The sequence below is a fragment of the Pristiophorus japonicus genome, chromosome 19, assembly GCF_044704955.1.
Source record: "Pristiophorus japonicus isolate sPriJap1 chromosome 19, sPriJap1.hap1, whole genome shotgun sequence".
NCBI lineage: Eukaryota > Metazoa > Chordata > Chondrichthyes > Pristiophoridae > Pristiophorus > Pristiophorus japonicus.
Window position 1 is genome coordinate 19,571,206 of NC_091995.1, and position 18,896 is coordinate 19,590,101.

The 18,896-nt window shown below is 49.6% G+C and overlaps 1 protein-coding gene and 1 pseudogene across 2 annotated transcripts in view; both read left to right on the top strand.

The window, feature by feature from the left end:
- Positions 1 to 14,047, top strand: part of gnl1 (guanine nucleotide binding protein-like 1) — a 52,970-nt gene extending 38,923 nt beyond the window's left edge. For both annotated transcript variants that reach the window (XM_070861356.1, XM_070861355.1), the window contains 4 exons: positions 5,962 to 6,140; positions 7,348 to 7,522; positions 7,731 to 7,871; positions 13,577 to 14,047. In XM_070861356.1, coding sequence (XP_070717457.1) covers positions 5,962 to 6,140; positions 7,348 to 7,522; positions 7,731 to 7,871; positions 13,577 to 13,848 — 767 coding nt within the window. In that variant the 3' untranslated portion in view covers positions 13,849 to 14,047. The remainder of the gene's footprint in view (positions 1 to 5,961; positions 6,141 to 7,347; positions 7,523 to 7,730; positions 7,872 to 13,576) is intronic.
- A 4,384-nt stretch (positions 14,048 to 18,431) lies between these two features.
- Positions 18,432 to 18,643, top strand: LOC139230789 (U2 spliceosomal RNA; annotated as a pseudogene).
- Positions 18,644 to 18,896: the final 253 nt, after the last annotated feature.

The following is an 18,896-nucleotide window of genomic DNA, read 5'->3' on the forward strand; positions in this document are numbered from 1 at the left end:
GAGTCGAGGATGACTTGCTTTCTCGCTAAGATGCGTTCTAAGGTGACTGAGACCAATGCGGGATCTGCAGTCTCTGTCGCAGGTGGAGCAGACGGTGGTTGGAGGGAGGGACGGGTGGGTGGGGTGGCTTGATGTGTCGTGCGCTCCTTCCGCTGTTTGTATTTGGTTTCCGCTTGCTCCCGGCGAAGAGACTCGAAGTGTTCGACGCTTCTGCTCCACTTTGAGCAGTCTTGGGCCAGGGTCGGTGTGGATGTTGCATGTTTTCAATGAGGCTTTGAGGGTGTCCGTGAAGCATTTTCTCTGCCCGCCTGCCGTGACGTAGCTCGGAGTACAGTGCTTGTTTCGGGAGTTTAGTATCTGGCATGCGGACAATGTGGCCCGTCCATCGGAGCTGATCGGGCGTGGTCAATGCCTCGTTGCTGGGGATGTTGGCCTGAGAGAGAACGCTGACGTTGGTGCCAGTGTACTAGCAGGACTTTGCGGAGGCAGCGTTTGAGGTACTTCTCAAGTGCTTTGAGGTGCCTACTGTACATAGTCCATGTCTCTGAAGCATAGAGGAGGGCGGGTATCACTACTGCTCTGTAGATCATGAGCTTGGTGCCGGGTTTGAGATCCTGGTCTTCGAACACTCTTCCTCAGGAGACAAAGGCTGCACTGGCATACTGAAGGCCGTGTTGGACTTTGTCATCGATGCAGTACACTTGACCACCACCAGATGACAATGTTGTGGAAACCCGATCGCACAACTTGTTTAAAGCTTTAAAATAATGTCAAACTGTTCCTGCTTCATGGCATGTATTCATCCTCGCTCCCTCTTTTCTCTCCCCTCCTCCTCTTCCTGCTTCTTCCCCTCATTTAGAAAGACACTGGTTAATCAAGGACAGTCAGCAAGGCTTTGTTATGGGAAGGTCGTGTCTGACTAACTTGATTGAATTTTTGAGGAGGTAACAAGGAGGGTCGATGTGGGCAGTGTGTTAGATGTAGTGCATATAGATTTTAGCAAGACTTTTGATAAGATCCTTCTGGAAGTACTAGGGGACTGAGGGTCTAGTGAGAAGGAGGGACTGAAGGATATCCTTATTGGACGGGAAATTGTGTTGGGGAAATTGATGGGATTGAAGGCCGATAAATCCCCGGGGCCTGATAGACTGCATCCCAGAGTACTTGGGGAAGTAGCCCTAGAAATAGTGGATGCATTGGTGATCATTTTCCAACAGTCTATCGACTCTGGATCAGTTCCTATGGACTGGAGGGTAGCTTAATGTAACACCACTTTTTGAAAAGGAGGGAGAGAGAAAACGGTTAATTATAGACCGGTTAACCTGACATCAGTCGTGGGGAAAATGTTGGAATCAATTATTAAAGATGAAATAACAGCGCATTTGGAAAGCAGTGACAGGATCGGTCCAAGTCAGCATGGATTTATGAAAGGGAAATCATGCTTGACAAATCTTCTGGAATTTTTTGAGGAGGTAACTAGTAGAGTGGACAAGGGAGAACCAGTGGATGTGGTGTATTTGGACTTTCGAAAGGCTTTTGACAAGGTTCCACACAAGAGATTGGTGTGCAAAATTAAAGCACATGGTATTGGTGGTAATGTACTGACTGACATGGATAGAGAACTGGTTGGCAGACAGGAAGCAGAGAGTCGGGATAAATGGGTCCTTTTCAGAATGTCAGGCAGTGACTAGTGGGGTGCCGCAGGGCTCAGTGCTGGGACCCCAGCTCTTTACAATATACATCAATGATTTAGATGAAGGAATTGAGTGTAATATCTCCAAGTTTGCAGATGACACTAAGCTGGGTGGCAGTGTGAGCTGTGAGGAGGATGCTACGAGGCTGCAGAGTGACTTGGACAGGTTAGGTGAATGGGCAAATGCATGGCAGATGCAGTATAATGTTGATAAATGTGAGATTATCCACTTTGGTGGCAAAAACGCGAAGGCAGAATATTATCTGAATGGCGGCAGATTAGAAAAAGGGGAGGTGCAGCGAGACCTGGGTGTCATGGTACATCAGTCATTGAAAGTTGGCATGCAGGTACAGCAGGCGGCGAAGAAGGCAAATGGTATGTTAGCCTTCATAGCTAGGGGATTTGAGTATAGGAGCAGGGAGGTCTTACTGCAGTTGTACAGGGCCTTGGTGAGGCCTCACTTGGAATATTGTGTTCAGTTTTGGTCTCCTAATCTGAGGAAGGACGTTCTTGCTATTGAGGGAGTGCAGCAAAGGTTCACCAGACTGATTCCCGGGATGGCTGGACTGACATATGAGGAGAGACTGGATCGACTGGGCTTGTATTCACTGGAGTTTAGAAGGATGAGAGGGGGATCTCATAGAAACATATAACATTCTGACGGGACGGGACAGGTTAGATGCGGGAAGAATGTTCCCGATGTTGGGGAAGTCCAGAACCAGGAGACACAGTGTTAGGATAAGGGGTAGGCCATTTAGGACTGATGAGGAGAAACTTCTTCACTCAGAGTTGTTAACCTGTGGAATTCTCAACCACTGAGTTGTTGATGCCAATTCATTGGATATAATCAAGAGGGAGTTAGATATGGCCCTTATGGCTAAAGGGATCAAGGGGTATGGAGAGAAAGCAGGAAAGGGATACTGAGGTGAATGATCAGCCATGATCTTATTGAATGGCGGTGCAGGCTCGAAGGGCCGAATGGCCTACTCCTGCACCTATTTTCTATGTTCCTATGTCCCACATGGCAGACTGGTCACAAAAGTAAAAGCCCATGAGATCCAGGGCAAAGTGGCAAGTTGGATCCAAAATTGGCTCCGGCAGGAAGCAAAGGGAAATGGTCGATTGGTGTTTTTGTGACTGGAAGGCTGTTTCCAGTGGGGTTCCGCAGGGCTCAGTACTCTGCCCTTTGCTTTGTGTGGTATATATCAATGATCTAGACTTGAATGTAGGGGGCATGATGAAGAAGTTTGCAGATGACACTAAAAATGACTGTGTGGTTGATAGTGAAGAAGAAAGCTGTCAATTATATCAATGAACTGGTCAGGTGGGAAAATGGAATTCAATCCAGAGAAGTGTGAGGTAATGCATATTGGATGGGCAACAAAGCAAATTAAATGGTAGGACACAGAAGTGTAGAGGAACAAAGGAACCACGTATCCCTGAAGGTAGCAGGCCAGGTGGATGAGGTGGTTCAGAAGGCTTACGCAATGCTTACCTTTATTAACCGAGGCATAAAATACAAGAGCAGGGAGGTTATGCTTGAAGTGTATAAAACACTAGTTAGGCCACAGCTTGAGTACACTGTGCAGTTCTGGTCACCACATTATGGGAAAGATGTGAGTGCACTAGAGACGGTACAGAGGAAATTTACAAGGATGTTGCCCGGACTGGAGAATTTTAGTTCTGAGGAATGATTGGATAGGCTGAGTTTGTTTTCTTTGGAACAGAGGAGGTTGAAGGGAGACCTTATTGAGGTGTATTAAAATTATGAGGGACCTAGGTAGACTGGATAAGAAGGATCTATTTCCCTTTGCAGAGGGGTCAACAACCAGGGGCCATAGATTTAAAGTTAAGGTTTAGGAGGTTTTGAGGGGAAATCTCTTCACCCAGAGGGTGGTGGGGGTCTGGACCTCACTGCCTGAAAGGGTGGTAGAGGCAGAAACCTTCACCACATTTAAAAGCTACTTAGATGTGCAGTTGAAGTGCTGTAACCTGTGGAAAGTGGAACTGGGCCGGATAGCCTCTCATCAGTTGGCACGAACACAGTGGACCAAATGACTCCCTGCTTCTTCACCCACCGCCCCCGCTCCCCTCTTTCCTCCTCCCCCCCCCCCCTCTTTCCTCCTCCCCCCCCCCCTCTTTCCTCCTCCCCCCCCCCCCTCTTTCCTCCTCCCCCCCCCCTCTTTCCTCCTCCCCCCCCCCTCTTTCCTCCTTCCCCCCCCTCTTTCCTCCTTCCCCCCCCCTCTTTCCTCCTTCCCCCCCCTCTTTCCTCCTTCCCCCCCCTCTTTCCTCCTTCCCCCCCTCTTTCCTCCTTCCCCCCCCTCTTTCCTCCTTCCCCCCCCTCTTTCCTCCTTCCCCCCCCTCTTTCCTCCTTCCCCCCCCTCTTTCCTCCTTCCCCCCCCTCTTTCCTCCTTCCCCCCCCTCTTTCCTCCTTCCCCCCCCTCTTTCCTCCTTCCCCCCCCTCTTTCCTCCTTCCCCCCCCTCTTTCCTCCTTCCCCCCCCTCTTTCCTCCTTCCCCCCCCTCTTTCCTCCTTCCCCCCCCTCTTTCCTCCTTCCCCCCCCTCTTTCCTCCTTCCCCCCCCTCTTTCCTCCTTCCCCCCCCTCTTTCCTCCTTCCCCCCCCTCTTTCCTCCTTCCCCCCCCTCTTTCCTCCTTCCCCCCCCTCTTTCCTCCTTCCCCCCCCTCTTTCCTCCTTCCCCCCCCTCTTTCCTCCTTCCCCCCCCTCTTTCCTCCTTCCCCCCCCTCTTTCCTCCTTCCCCCCCCTCTTTCCTCCTTCCCCCCCTCTTTCCTCCTTCCCCCCCTCTTTCCTCCTTCCCCCCCCCTCTTTCCTCCTTCCCCCCCCCTCTTTCCTCCTTCCCCCCCCTCTTTCCTCCTTCCCCCCCCTCTTTCCTCCTTCCCCCCCCTCTTTCCTCCTTCCCCCCCCTCTTTCCTCCTTCCCCCCCCCTCTTTCCTCCTTCCCCCCCCTCTTTCCTCCTTCCCCCCCCTCTTTCCTCCTTCCCCCCCCTCTTTCCTCCTTCCCCCCCCTCTTTCCTCCTTCCCCCCCCTCTTTCCTCCTTCCCCCCCCCTCTTTCCTCCTTCCCCCCCCTCTTTCCTCCTTCCCCCCCCCTCTTTCCTCCTTCCCCCCCCCTCTTTCCTCCTTCCCCCCCCTCTTTCCTCCTTCCCCCCCCCTCTTTCCTCCTTCCCCCCCCCCTCTTTCCTCCTTCCCCCCCCCTCTTTCCTCCTTCCCCCCCCCCTCTTTCCTCCTTCCCCCCCCTCTTTCCTCCTTCCCCCCCCCTCTTTCCTCCTTCCCCCCCCCTCTTTCCTCCTTCCCCCCCCCTCTTTCCTCCTTCCCCCCCCCTCTTTCCTCCTTCCCCCCCCCTCTTTCCTCCTTCCCCCCCCCTCTTTCCTCCTTCCCCCCCCCTCTTTCCTCCTTCCCCCCCCCTCTTTCCTCCTTCCCCCCCCCTCTTTCCTCCTTCCCCCCCCCTCTTTCCTCCTTCCCCCCCCCTCTTTCCTCCTTCCCCCCCCCTCTTTCCTCCTTCCCCCCCCCTCTTTCCTCCTTCCCCCCCCCTCTTTCCTCCTTCCCCCCCCCTCTTTCCTCCTTCCCCCCCCCTCTTTCCTCCTTCCCCCCCCCTCTTTCCTCCTTCCCCCCCCTCTTTCCTCCTTCCCCCCCCTCTTTCCTCCTTCCCCCCCCCTCTTTCCTCCTTCCCCCCCCCTCTTTCCTCCTTCCCCCCCCCTCTTTCCTCCTTCCCCCCCCCTCTTTCCTCCTTCCCCCCCCCTCTTTCCTCCTTCCCCCCCCCTCTTTCCTCCTTCCCCCCCCCTCTTTCCTCCTTCCCCCCCCCTCTTTCCTCCTTCCCCCCCCCTCTTTCCTCCTTCCCCCCCCCTCTTTCCTCCTTCCCCCCCCCTCTTTCCTCCTTCCCCCCCCCTCTTTCCTCCTTCCCCCCCCCTCTTTCCTCCTTCGCCCCCCCCCCCCTCTTTCTCCTTTCCTTCCCTCCCCCCCCCCCTCTCAGGGTTTTCAGGGACCAGTGGGAGTTCAGTCAGCGGATACACGAGGATTTCAGGATCTGAAGTCAAAGATGCGGAAAATGCCCCAAACTGGAATTTGAAGAACAGTTTTTTCCCCTCAATCCTTCTGAGTTTGAGCTGCCCCGTAAGAAGGAAAGAGCTTGGCTCCTTTCCCGTCCTCACAATGTCCCAAAGCACTTCGCTGATGACACATGACTTTCCAAGTGTCAGGGATGTGTACCGGGTTCACACTGGTGGGTAAAGCTCAGCTTCCCTTGTCTCCCTCAGGGTTCCCGAATGTGGGCAAGTCGTCTGTCATCAACGGCCTGGTGGGGAAGAAGGTGGTGAGTGTGTCCCGGACCCCGGGTCACACCAAGTACTTCCAGACCTACTTCCTGACTCCCAGCGTCAAGCTCTGTGACTGCCCGGGTCTGATCTTCCCGTCACTCGTGGACCGTCAGCAACAGGTCAGTCAGCGGCACCGCGTGTTTTGTGAAGGTGAAAACACGGCAACAAAAGCTCGCATGTAGGGAACTTAGTCAGCAGTGTCAGCAAACAAAATCTGACCCCCAGCCACATCAGGGGACATTCAGACAGGTCACTGGTCACAGAGCAACGTTTTAAGGAGCACCTTAAAGGAGAGAGAGGTGGAGAGAGAGACGGAGAGGTTTAGGGAGGGAATTCCAGAGCTTGGGGCCCAGGCAGCTGAAGGCACGGCCACCAATGGTGGGGCAAAGGGAGTGGGCGATGGGCAAGGGGCCATAATTGGAGGAGTGCTGAGATCTTGGAGGGTTGTAGGGCCGGAGGAGGTTACAGAGATCGGGAGGGACAAGGCCACAGAGGGAATTGAATGCAAACTCTGAAGTAGTTTCAGATGTTAGTGGTTTCCGAAACACATTTTCCTTTTCTGCATTTGATTGATTTATGTTTGAGTGTTGATGTGGTGTGTGTGTCCTTTAGTTAGGTTGAACCTGTATCAAACCTTGGTTGGACCACACTTAGAGTACTGTGCACTGGTCGCCATATTATAAAAAGGATATAGAGGCACTGGAGAGGGTGCAGAGAAGATTTACAAGGATGATACCAGAAATGTGAGGGTATACATATCAGGAAAGGATGAACAGGCTCTTGGGGGAGAAAGTCGGCTGAGGGGTGACCTAATAGATGTCTTTAAAATTATGAAAGGTTTTGATAGAGTGGATACAGAGAATGTTTCACTTGTGGGGTAGAGCATAACTAGGGGCCATCGATATAAGATAGTCACCAAGAAATCCAATCGGGAATTCAGCAGAAAATTATTTACTCAGAGAGTGGTGAGAATGTGGAACTCACTACCATAGGGAGTGGTTGAAGTGAATAGTATAGATGTATTTGAGGGGCGTCTGGAACAACATATGAGGGAGAAGGGAATAGAGGGTTATGCTGATAGAGTTAGATGAGGAAAGACGGAGGAGGCTCGAGTGGAGCATAAACACCGGCATGGACTGGTTGGGCCAAATGGCCTGTTTCTGTGCCGTGTATCCGATATAATCCTATGACCTTCGGACTCTGAGACCAGAGTGCGACCCACTGAGCCACGGCTGACCACTAAATGGGCAGACCATTCACCTCCCACCTCACTGAGTCACTTGTCCCGTTTCTGAAGATTGCCGTTTTGCCTCCCTCTCGCTCTAGATTCTGGCCGGGATTTACCCCATCGCACAGATCCAGGAGCCTTACACCTCCGTCGGTTACCTGGCCGCGAGGATCCCCGTGCAGAAGCTGCTGAAGCTCAAGCACCCTGACGTGGAGGAGGACAGGCCCGGGGAGCAGGCCGAGACCAGGTTCACGGCCTGGGACATCTGTGAAGGTAACTGGACGGTGAGATCAGCAGTCGGGGAATTGTGGGCTGGGACAAAGGGGAGAAGAGGCTGTTTACTGGTTATTGTTAAATAATCTGTGAGCTGAAAAGCTTTTTTGGTCCTTGCGTCTTGTATTAATACTGAGCTCCACACTGGACCTGGGCTGAGAATTGATGCCTTTCTGATGTACACTGTCTGTCCTTTGTCACCTTACAGCCTGGGCGGAGAAGAGGGGCTACAAGACGGCTAAAGCTGCCCGGAATGACGTGTACCGGGCGGCCAACAGCATCCTTCGACTGACTGTGGACGGGCGCCTGTGTCTGTGCATGCGACCCCCAGGCTACACCGTACAGAAAGGTGAGGGCTCGGTCTCCTTGTGTACCGAGTGTCAGCGGGAGCGGCTGTGGGGAGTCGAGCCAGAGTTTGAGCCTGGGACCTGAATCTCCACTACAGAGCGCTGGAATCACTGGCACCTCGAAAACGGCAAACCTCTCGTCACACAGATGGTGGGATCTTGGTGGGCAGCTTTCTTCGGGGCCAGCGGTGAGCGAGAGCCTTTGCTTCACCGCTGGCCGCAAATTCCAGGCCCTTGTTTTTACACAACTCTTAAAGAGCGCGTCTCACTTACCTCGTTACCAACAACATCTTGTATTTATATAGCGCCTTTAACGCAGTGAAACGTCCCAAGGTGCTTCACAGGAGTATTATGAGACAAAAAATTTGACACCAAGCCACAAAGTAGAAATTAGGGAAGGTGACCTAAAATTTGGTCAAAGAGATAGGTTTTAAGGAATGCTTTGAAGCAGGAAAGAGAGGCTGGGAGTTCCAGAGCTTGGGTCCCAGGCACTGCACAAGATAAAAGGTTACTGCACAAGGGGTCACTGGGTTGGGGGTAATATATTAGTGTGGATAGAGGATTGGCTAACTAACAGAGAACAGAGAGTCGGGATAAATGCTTCATTCTCTGGTTGGTAACTAATACGGTGCCGCAGGGATCAGTGCTGGGACCCCAATTATTTACAATCTATATTAACGATTTGGAAGAAGGGACTAAGTGTAACGTAGCCAAGTTTGCTGATGATACAAATATGGGAGGAAAAGCAATGTGAGGACACAAAAATTCAGCAAAAGGACATAGACAGGCTAAGTGGGCAAAAATTTGGCAGATGGAGTATAATGTTGGAAAGTGTGAGGTCATGCACTTTGGCAGAAAAAAAATCAAAGAGCAAGTTATTATTGAAATGGAGAAAGATTGCAAAGTGCTGCAGTACAGCGGGACCTGGGGTTACTTGTGCATGAAACACAAAAGGTTAGTATGCAGATACAGCAATTGATCAGGAAAGCCAATGGTATCTTGGCCTTTATTGCAAAGGGGATGGAGTATAAAAGCAGGGAAGCCTTGATACAGCTATATAAGGTATTGGTGAGGCCACTCCTGGAATATTGCGTGCAGTTTTGGTTTCCATATTTACGAAAGGATATACTTGCTTTTGGAGGCAGTTCAGAGAAGGTTCACTAGGTTGATTCCGGGGATGAGGGAGCTGACTTATGAGGAAAGGTTGAGTAGGTTGGGCCTCTACTCATTGGAATTCAGAAGAATGCGGGGTGATCTTATTGAAACATATAAGATTGAGGGGGCTTGACAAGCTGGATGCAGAGAGGATGTTTCCACTGATTTGGGAGACTAGAACTAGAGGGCATAATCTTAGAATAAGGGGCCACCCATTTAAAACAGATGAGAAATTCTGAGGGTTGTAAATCTGTGGAATTTGCTGCGTCAGAGAGCTGTGGAAGCTGGGACATTGAATAAATTTAAGACAGAAATAGACAGTTTCTTAAACGATAAGCGGTTATGGGGAGCGGGCGGGGAAGTGGAGCTGAGTCCATTATCAGATCAGCCATGATCTTATTGAATGGCAGAGCAGGCTCCAGGGGCCATATGGCCTGCTCCTGTTCCTATTTCTTATGTTCTTATAAGGCACAGTCAGCAATAGTGGAGCGATTATAATCAGGGATGCTGAAAAGGGCAGAATTAGAGGAGTGCAGACATCTCGAGGGATTGTGGGGCTGGAGGAGATTACAGAGATAGGGAGGGGCGAGGCCATGAATGATTTGATAACAAGGATGAGAATTTTGAAATCAAGGCGTTGCTTAACTGGGAGCCGATGTAGGTCAGCGAGCACAGGGGTGATGGGTGAGCGGGACCAAGCTGAAAGGTTCTGCTGTCTTTTCTCGTACCTCGTGGCATGAGGGGATCGGCCTAGTTGGCTCTTTCTCTGCACTGTGTCCAGTGCTTCCCTTGGGTCTCGGTGATCAGAAACAGACACAGCCCTCTAGAGGCAGTGTAACCCGGGGTGGGGGACACTGCACAGTGTGCGTGTGCACCCTCTGACTTGTTTACGGTTTGGGCTGCATTGTTTAACGTGCGGCTTGCTTTACTGATGAGCTGCTCGGCAGTGGTTGGACCCGATCCGAGCGTTTAACATATTGATGTAAGTGTTGACCCTTGAACCTGCTGTGCCTGTTTCATAGTCATTGTATCTTGCAGCACAGGAGGGTGATCGGCCCATCGTGACAGTGCTGTCTCTTTGAAAGAGCTCTCCAATTAGTCCCACTCCCTGCTCTTTCCCCATAGCCCTGAAAAATCTTTCCTCTTCAAGTATTTATCCAACTCCCTTCAGAAAGTTGCTAATTATAAAGGGTTTTGGAGAAACTGTTTCCACTGGCAGGAGGGTCAGTAACCCTCCCAGAGGTCACAGAGTGCAAAGTTCACAATAGAAAATTGTTAGTGGGAGAGAAAGCGAAGAGGATGAGACAGGGGAATTAGTAATGGGAAACATGGAAATGGCAGAGACTTTGAACAAATATTTTGTATCGGTCTTGTAAGGGGTGGTTTGCAGGGGGTCAGCTTTCCCTTCTGACCTTATATGAGCATTTCCGAATCGCTCCCACACCCTTGGTTCTAGACACTGGAATTATGAAGGGACTGTGACAGACTTGGACAGACAATCGGTTTCAAGGTAGGAAGCAGGTTTGGCTTTATTGTGTTTAAAAAGAAGTAAAAGGCACACCTTTAATAACAGACCAATACACACTGAAAGGTACAACACATTGAATAAATTGTCCAATTACAGTCTGTGGGGAAAAGAATACAGCTTAAACTCTAAATAGGGTAAAGAGGCGAATGCAGATACATTTACACAAGTTATCCCAGCCTCCCTCCTCCCAGTTCCCCTAACTAACGAAGTTATAGCTCTGGGGGGGGTTCAGGGGCTATGCTCACCAATCCCCTTTTTGACCGTTCCAACTCCAGGGTTCGCCTTAGTTGTCCCTGGTGTTCGCCTTAGTTGTCCACGTTCTGTAGTCTGTACCACTTGGTAGCGTAGGACCAGCTTGTAGAGTGGAAAAATCTTCGTTTTTTCTTCGGTTTTGTCGGGTTGGTTCCGGTTGACTGTTGGGTTGGTCGCGATGGCCCGCAACTTTCCAATAGTCGTTTTGACAGCCTGTTTGCTGTTGTGCTGCTGTCCTTTTGGGTTTTAGAGATTCCTTTCGCCGATGTTTCGGGATCCCACTTTTCGAGGCTGGTGTAGAACTTATGCAACGAGACTGCTAACTTAATAGTGTCTCTTGAAGCACACCTAACTGTCAGAACAGACTTCAATTATACTAAAACAGGCTTCTTTATCTTTCATCAAATCTAGCTCAGTTCTTTGTTTCGATTTTGCAGCCAGCTAACTGAAACTTGATTAAGTGGTTTTAATCTGGTGTTAATAGGCTTTTCGAAGTTGGTGAGCTCTCCATTGTGCTAGTCTGGCCTGAGCCAGATATTTCTATGCCTGTTGAAAAGGTGTTGGAATATGTATGTGACATTTGGGTCCTCTGGGTGCGGTGATAAATGTTTCTTCCATCGTTGATTGTTTAAATGCTAATGTTTTCAAGGGGCAAGTTTTGAGGGTATACAGTTCCCAGACAATTTGATTAGTTCCAATGTCCAAACTGGCCCTTTAGATATTGACCCCACCCCTTTTCTTGCAGACCCAACATACACCTTTTTAAAAATCCCAAATTCGATTAAAGTTCGTAGTTTCTTCCATGTGTACTTTAGGATTTCAAACTTTCTGGTAGATAGTTCCAAATTAAATTCCCTTTCCAATGAGTCCAAACACTGGTCTCCATGAATGTATCCCCTTCAGGCCTCGTCGGCCCCTTTAAAATTCATTTGTGTCCCAAAGTTTTCCTTCCATTTTAAAAGTCCAGAAAGGGATTCTTCTCCTCTGCAGGGGAAAGGTACCTGGAATCTTTGCGAGATATTGGTAAATTCTACAGTCTTCACGGTAGAAGGCACTAAAAGCATCCCAAAAATAATAGATAATCAAGGGGCTATAGGGAGGGAGGAAGTTGAAACAATCACTATCACTAGAGACAAAGTATGAGGCAAACTACTGGTACTAAAAGTGGACAAGTCCCAGGGACCTGATGGTCTACATCCTAGGGTCTTAAAAGAAGTGGCAACAGAGATAGTGGATGCATTGGTTGTAACCAAAATTCTCTGGATTCTGGAGAGGTCCCAGCGGATTGGAAAACCATAAATGTAACGCCCCAATTCAAGAAAGGAGCGAGACAGAAAGCAGGAAACTATAGACCAGTTAGCCTAACATCTGTCATTGGGAAAATGCTGGAGTCCATTATTAAGGAAGCAGTAGCAGGACATTTAGAAAATCATAATACAATCAAGCAGAACTAGCATGGTTTTATGAAAGGGAAATAGTGTTTGCCAAATTTCCGAGAGTTCTTCGAGGATGTAACGAGCAGGGTTGGATAAAGGGGAACCAGTAGATGTAGCGTATTTGGATTTCCAGAAGGCATTCGATAAGATGCCACATAAAAGTTACTGCACAGGATAAGAGCTCACGGAATTGGAGGTAATATATTAGCATGGATAGAGGATTAGTTAACTAACAGAAAACAGAGAGTCGGGATAAACGGATCATTTTCAGGTTGGCAAACTCTAACTAGTTGGGTGCTGCAGGGATCAGTGCTGGGGCCTCAACTACTTACAATCTATAGTAATGACTTGGATGAAGGGACCGAGTATACTTTAGCCAAATTTGCTAATGGTACAAAGATAGGTGGGAAAACAAGTTGCGAGGTAGACACACAAAATCTGCAAAGGGACATAGATAGGTTAAGTGAGTGTGCAAAAATTGAGCAGATGGAGTATAATGTGGGAAAATGTGAGGTTATCTACTTTGGTAGAAAGAATAAAAAAGCAAATTATTATTTAAATGGAGACCACAAAATGCTGCGCTACAGAGGGATCTGGGGGTCCTTGTACATGAAACACAAAAAGTTAGCATGCAGGTACAGCAAGTAATCAGGAAGACAAATGCAATGTTGGCCTTTATTGCAAGGGGGATGGAGTATAACAGTAGGGAAGTCTTGCTACAACTGTATAGGGTATTGGTGAGGCCACACCTGGAGCACTGCGTACAGTTTTGGTCTCTATTTAAGGAGGGATATACTTGCATTGGAGGCAGTTCAGATGAGGTTCACTAGGTTGATTCCTGAGATGAAGGGGTTGTCTTATGAAGAAGTTGTCTTATGAAGAAAGGTTGAGCAGGTTGGGCCTATACTCATTGGATCTATTGAAATATATGAGTTTCTGAGGGGGCTTGGCAGGGTAGATGCAGAGAGGATGTTTCCCCTCATGGGGGAATCTCGAACTAGGGGGCATAGTTTCAGAATAAGTAGGCGGCCATTTAAAACTGAGTTGAGGAGGAATTTCTTCTCTGAGGGTCGTGAATCTTTGGAATTCTCTACCCCAGTGAGCTTTGGAGGCTGGGTCATTGAATATATTCAAGTCTGGGATAGACAGATTCCTGACGATAGGAGGGTCAAGGGTTATGGGGAGCGGGTAGGGAAGTGACGTTGAGATTAGCCCTGACCTTGTTAAATGGTGGAGAAGGCTCGAAGGGCAAATGGCCGACTCCTGCTCCTATTCCTTATGTTCTTATGTTGTAGACGCAGTAACTTCAATTTTCTCTCTCTCTCTGTGTCCTTAGCGAACTGGCAGCAACACGTCGAGACGCTGGAGATCGCGGCTCTTCAGGAGGCGCACAGGCAGCAGAGCAAGCAGAGCTCCGACGACGAGGACGAGATCTCCAGCTCCGACCAGGAGGACGAGGAGGAGGATCACGACGCTGACGAGGAGGAGGAGGAGGAGGAGGAGGAGGAGGAGGCGAGAGAGAAACAGTCAGTGCCGATCAGTAAAGGACACAAGGGAGCCTTCCTCAGCAAGAACAAGTTTGCCTTGCTCCAGGAGGATGAATGCTAACCTCCTGCTGGTCCAGACCATGCGGTGCCGGGACTGTGGGACCGGGAACCTTTATTAAACACCATGCATGTGTATCTTCCACCAGCAGCGTCGCCCCTGCTGTGTATCACTGCATTCCAGAGTGCATTGAGGACACCCATTCCAAACCTTACCCTCAATGTATTGCTCCATTTCAATAAAGCTTTATTTACCTTTGTCATTGCAGCGAGTGGCTCCGCCATTCACCATCTCTGGTTCCCGGGCTCTGCAGACACAGGTCGGGGTAGGGCCGGGTGTGAGTGAGTGACTTTAGCATCAACCTTTGTTCTCCTTCAATTTACTGAGGGAAACAATTGCTTTTTTGTTGTTTAAATGGGTATGATGTTACTGGGCCGGGCAGCTAGAAGGGGTTACTGAGTGACAGTGTGAGGGAGCTGGATTAACATCAGTACAGATACAGTCAGTAACACAGGGTGCTGGGGATGGGTTACTGAGTGACAGTGTGAGGGAGCTGGATTAACATCAGTACAGATACAGTCAGTAACACAGTGCTGGGGGAGGGGTTACTGAGTGACAGTGTGAGGGAGCTGGATTAACATCAGTACAGATACAGTCAGTAACACAGGGTGCCTGGGGGAGGGGTTACTGAGTGACAGTGTGAGGGAGTTGGATTAACATCAGTACAGATACATTTTGGGTTTAATTTGAAGACAATGGAGAGAATTTTCCATGGTTTGTGCCACTGATGGGGCTTCACAACAACGACAGTTTATGATGCACATGTGCTGCCTGAGAATTTTCATCCATTTAAAATAGAAAGAAAATGGTGGGCAATGTATCTGTAAGTTCCCACCAGACCACCCATTGTGTGTGAAGTCCCATGCGTGAGGTAGGGCCACACAGGAATATTAGATTTGAGGCGATGGGGGAACACAAGAACAAAAGAAATAGGAGCAGGAGTAGGCTATTCGGCCACTTGAGCCTGCTCACCATTCAATAAGATCGTGGCTGATCCACCTCAACGCCACTTTCCTGCACTATCCCCATATCCCTGGATTCCCTGAACATCCAAAAATCTATCCATCTCTATCTTGTATATACTCAACGACGGAGCCTGCTCAGCTTTCTGGGGTAGAGAATTCCAAAGTTTCACTACCCTGTGAGTGAAGAAATGTCTCCTCATCTCTGTCCTAAATGACCGACCCCTTATCCTGAGACTGAGCCCTGGTTCTGGACTTACCAGCCAGAGGAAACATCCTTCCTGCATCTATCCTGTCACGCCCTGTAAGAATTTTGTATGTTTCAATAAGATCACCTCTCATTCATCTCAACTCTAAGGAATATAGGCCTAGTCTACTCAATCTCTCCTCAAAGTACAATCCCCCCCATCCCAGGAATCAGTCTGGTGAACCTTCGTTGCACTCCCTCTCTGGCAAGTATATACTTCCTTAGGTAAGGAGACGAAAACTGGGCACAATAATCCGGGTGAGGTCTCACCAGTGCCCTATATAATTGGAGGAAGACATCTTCGCTCTTGTACGCAAAACCTTTTGTAATAAAGGCCAACATATCATTTGCTTTCCTAATTACTTGCTTTACCTGCATGTTAACTTTCAGTGATTTGTTTACAAGGACACCCAGGTCCCTCTGAACACCCAGCATTTCTCAATCCCTCACCATTTAAAAAATACTCTGCTTTTCCATTTTTCCTACCAAAGTGGATAACTTCACATTTCTCCACATTATCTTCCATCTGCCCTTCTCTTGCCTACTCACCAAGCTTGTCTACATCCCCTTAAAACGTCTTTACATCCTCCTCGCTACTTACATTGCCACCTAGTTTTGTATTATCAGCAAACTTGGATATATGACATTTGGTCCCCTCATCCAAATCATTGATACAGATTGTGAATAGCTGGGGCAAGTACTGATCCTTGCGGCACTCCACTAGTTGCAGCCTGCCAACTTGAAAATGACCCATTTATTCTTACTCTCTGGTTCCTGTCTGTTAAGCAATCCTCAATCCATGCTAGTATATTGCCCCCAATGCCAAAAGCCCTAATGTTGTTTAATGACCTCTGTGTGGCACCTTATCGAATGCCTTCTGAAAATCCACATCCACATACACCACACCCACTGGTTCCCCCCTGAACTATTCTGCAAGTTACAACCTCAAAAAAAGATTTGCCAAACATGGATACTCTGCTTAAATCCACGTTGACTGCCCAATCCTATTATCCATTCGGAATCACTGTTAGGTTTCAAGTTTTTACTTTGCAAGTTTTCTTGCCTCTTCCACTCAAGTGAAAGATACAAACTGGGGAAGTTCCACGGGCAATAATCACCCTCTGCTACCTCCTTACATATACATTCTTCAGATATAAGCCTTAACAGCAAATGGCAGCAGACTATTCAACTGCAAGAAACATCACAACCAAGCCAAACTCTATCCTTACCTTAGTGTCACCACTAGGGGCCTGACATTCGTCGCTGTCCTGTCTGCAGCCACCGACGTTCTGCCGAAATGGCCATTTTCTGGGCGAATCCTCCAGAACTGCCCATCTTCTGTCAAGGTTCCGCCCGGCAGCAACTTGGTGTGGAAGGGTTCTGCCCATGTCACAGCGTCCCGCCTGCCTATGCCGGATGTTTGTGAATCTCCATCTGCCGTCTGCCAGAAGGACCGCTCTGGAAAAGCAGGTCTGAGCTGGGCGGCAGTCGGCCAGCAATCGCCCATCGGCTGGGAGGGAGGGAGAGGTGGAGTGGAATGGGGCAGCTCTGGCACATCAGGAGGGAGGGAGGAAGAGGTGGAGTGGAATCAGGAAGCTCTGGCATATCGGGAGGGAGAGGTGGAGTGGAATGGGGCAGCTCTGCCACATCTGGAGGGAGGGAGGGAGAGGTGGAGTGGAATGAGGCAGCTCTGCCACATCTGGAGGGAGATGTGGAGTGGAATTGGGCAACTCTGGCCCATCGGCTGGGAGGGAGTGCTGGCGCCTATCACATCACAGCAGCCAGTCAGATTCAGCATATCAGTGGGACTGCTGGAAAGAAGTTAAGTCACTGTTGCATTACTTTCTTGCTGATGGTGATGTTTAAATTGGATGTGATAAAACCGACTGAAATGTGTATAAGCTAATGGAGGCTCTTTCGTTGCACCTTGTTGAAAGTCCTTCATTGAGAAGGCCAACGGCAAAGGGAAATTATGAGTGACTGACAAGTGTTCAGCATCTCACATATTGTACATCCAAGCTGATTCATTAATTGTCTTGCACAATGTCCTGCAATGTAACTGATGACCATGTCATCGCAGGGGTGGCACTCCTCCATGTTTGGCCTCGCAAAAAGAGGGTTGAAGTGCAAGCCTTAAGGTCTGCCCTGCAACTTGGTAAACTCGAGTCATTGAATGACAGCCTTCTGCATTCATTGTCGTGTTGCTATGGCCTGATGACATGACCCATTTTACACTGCAGTCAGATGTGGATGGGAAGATATTCCTGATGAAGCAGATGGCCTGAGGGACAGACGTGTGGTTGGCACAATGCACCACACATGAGGTTAAAATGACACACACACAGAGAGTCAACAATGTGAGTGTATTTACAAGTGCACAATGACAAACGTTACATAATATTATCACATATACATACACTTACACCAAGAAGCAACACTCACCTCTCTACTCGGCACCACCAACTCTTCACCACCCTCCCTCCTTGTAGAAACAGAGAAAATAGGTGCAGGAGTAGACCATTCGGCCCTTCGAGCCTGCACCGCCATTCAATGAGTTCATGGCTGAACATGCAACTTCAGTATCCCATTCCTGCTTTCTCGGCATACCACTTGATCCCCTTAGTAGTAAGGACTACATCTAACTTCTTTTTGAATATATTTAGTGAAGGCTGAGGGCAACGGAGGCCATCGCCCGTCCCTAAACAACAGAGTGGCCCTCCCCTGCCCCTCACTGCCTCTGGTTCAGGAGGTTGTGAAGGAGGGCAGCGCGATGTATGTAGACGTGTGTGTCTTGGTGAGATCGTAGGGCGCGGGACTGAAGGCGCCGGGATCTCCTCCTCCGCATTGGTGTGCCTTGAGGGTGGAGGGTCCGGGGCTTGCATCATGTGTGCGGAAGCCATCTCCTGCCTCATGGCCTCGACGCTTTCTGGTGTGCGCTCCAACATTGTCAGGAGCGGTTCCATCCTTTGATCCTGCTGAGTGATTGTGGCAATGCTGGCAGTTATCCCAGCCATGGTCTGCAGCATCTCGCCACCTACCTCCATGCCGGTGATTGAGAGTGAGCCGTACTGCATCCACAGGTGGTTGCTTGCTGCTGGGTGCTGGGGCCTTGCTTCCCTTTGAGCCACGGACTCTGCGTTTGCTTGAGTGGAGTCTGTTGGAAACCCCAACTCTCTGTATCCCCTCTCCTCTTTCCTCTGTCCCCTCTCTTTTCTCTGTATTCTCTCCTCTGTCTCCCCTCTCTCCTCTCTTCTCTATCCCCTCTCCTTTTCTCTGTATTCTGTACTCTCTCTCCTCTCTCCTCTCTCTCCTCTCTCTCCTCTCTCCTCTCTCCTCTCCCCCCTCGCTCCTCGCTCCTCGCAGGTGCAATTGAGTGCTCTCCTTTTATGGCCATGAGCACTTCCTCAATTAGCCACAAAAGAACGACAGGTCCCAGCCACAAAACTACATGTTCTTATCAGTTTAATATCCCCTATGGGGACCAAATATTGAATTGTTTTTTGGAACAGGGAGATGGAACAGGGGCTTGCCCCGTCCACTCCACGCACCGACCTGGTATTGCAGTGTTTCCAGGAACGGTGCAGCTTCCCCTCTTGGCCTTTTGGCTAAGATGAAGTGTAAATAGCGCAAAGTGATCTTTGGCGCTGGAGTTGATCTGACAAGAATTGGCAAAAAAACCCACTGAAATCCCGCACATGCGCAGTGGAGGCCCTCCGAAAATACCCGAGTGGCAAGGCCTCCACCTGACGCACTCTCATGACGTTTGCTGCCGAGTCCCGCACTTGCCCGCCGACTGACACCGACTGCCCCTCCCACTGCCCCACCTGCTGCCCCTCCAGCTG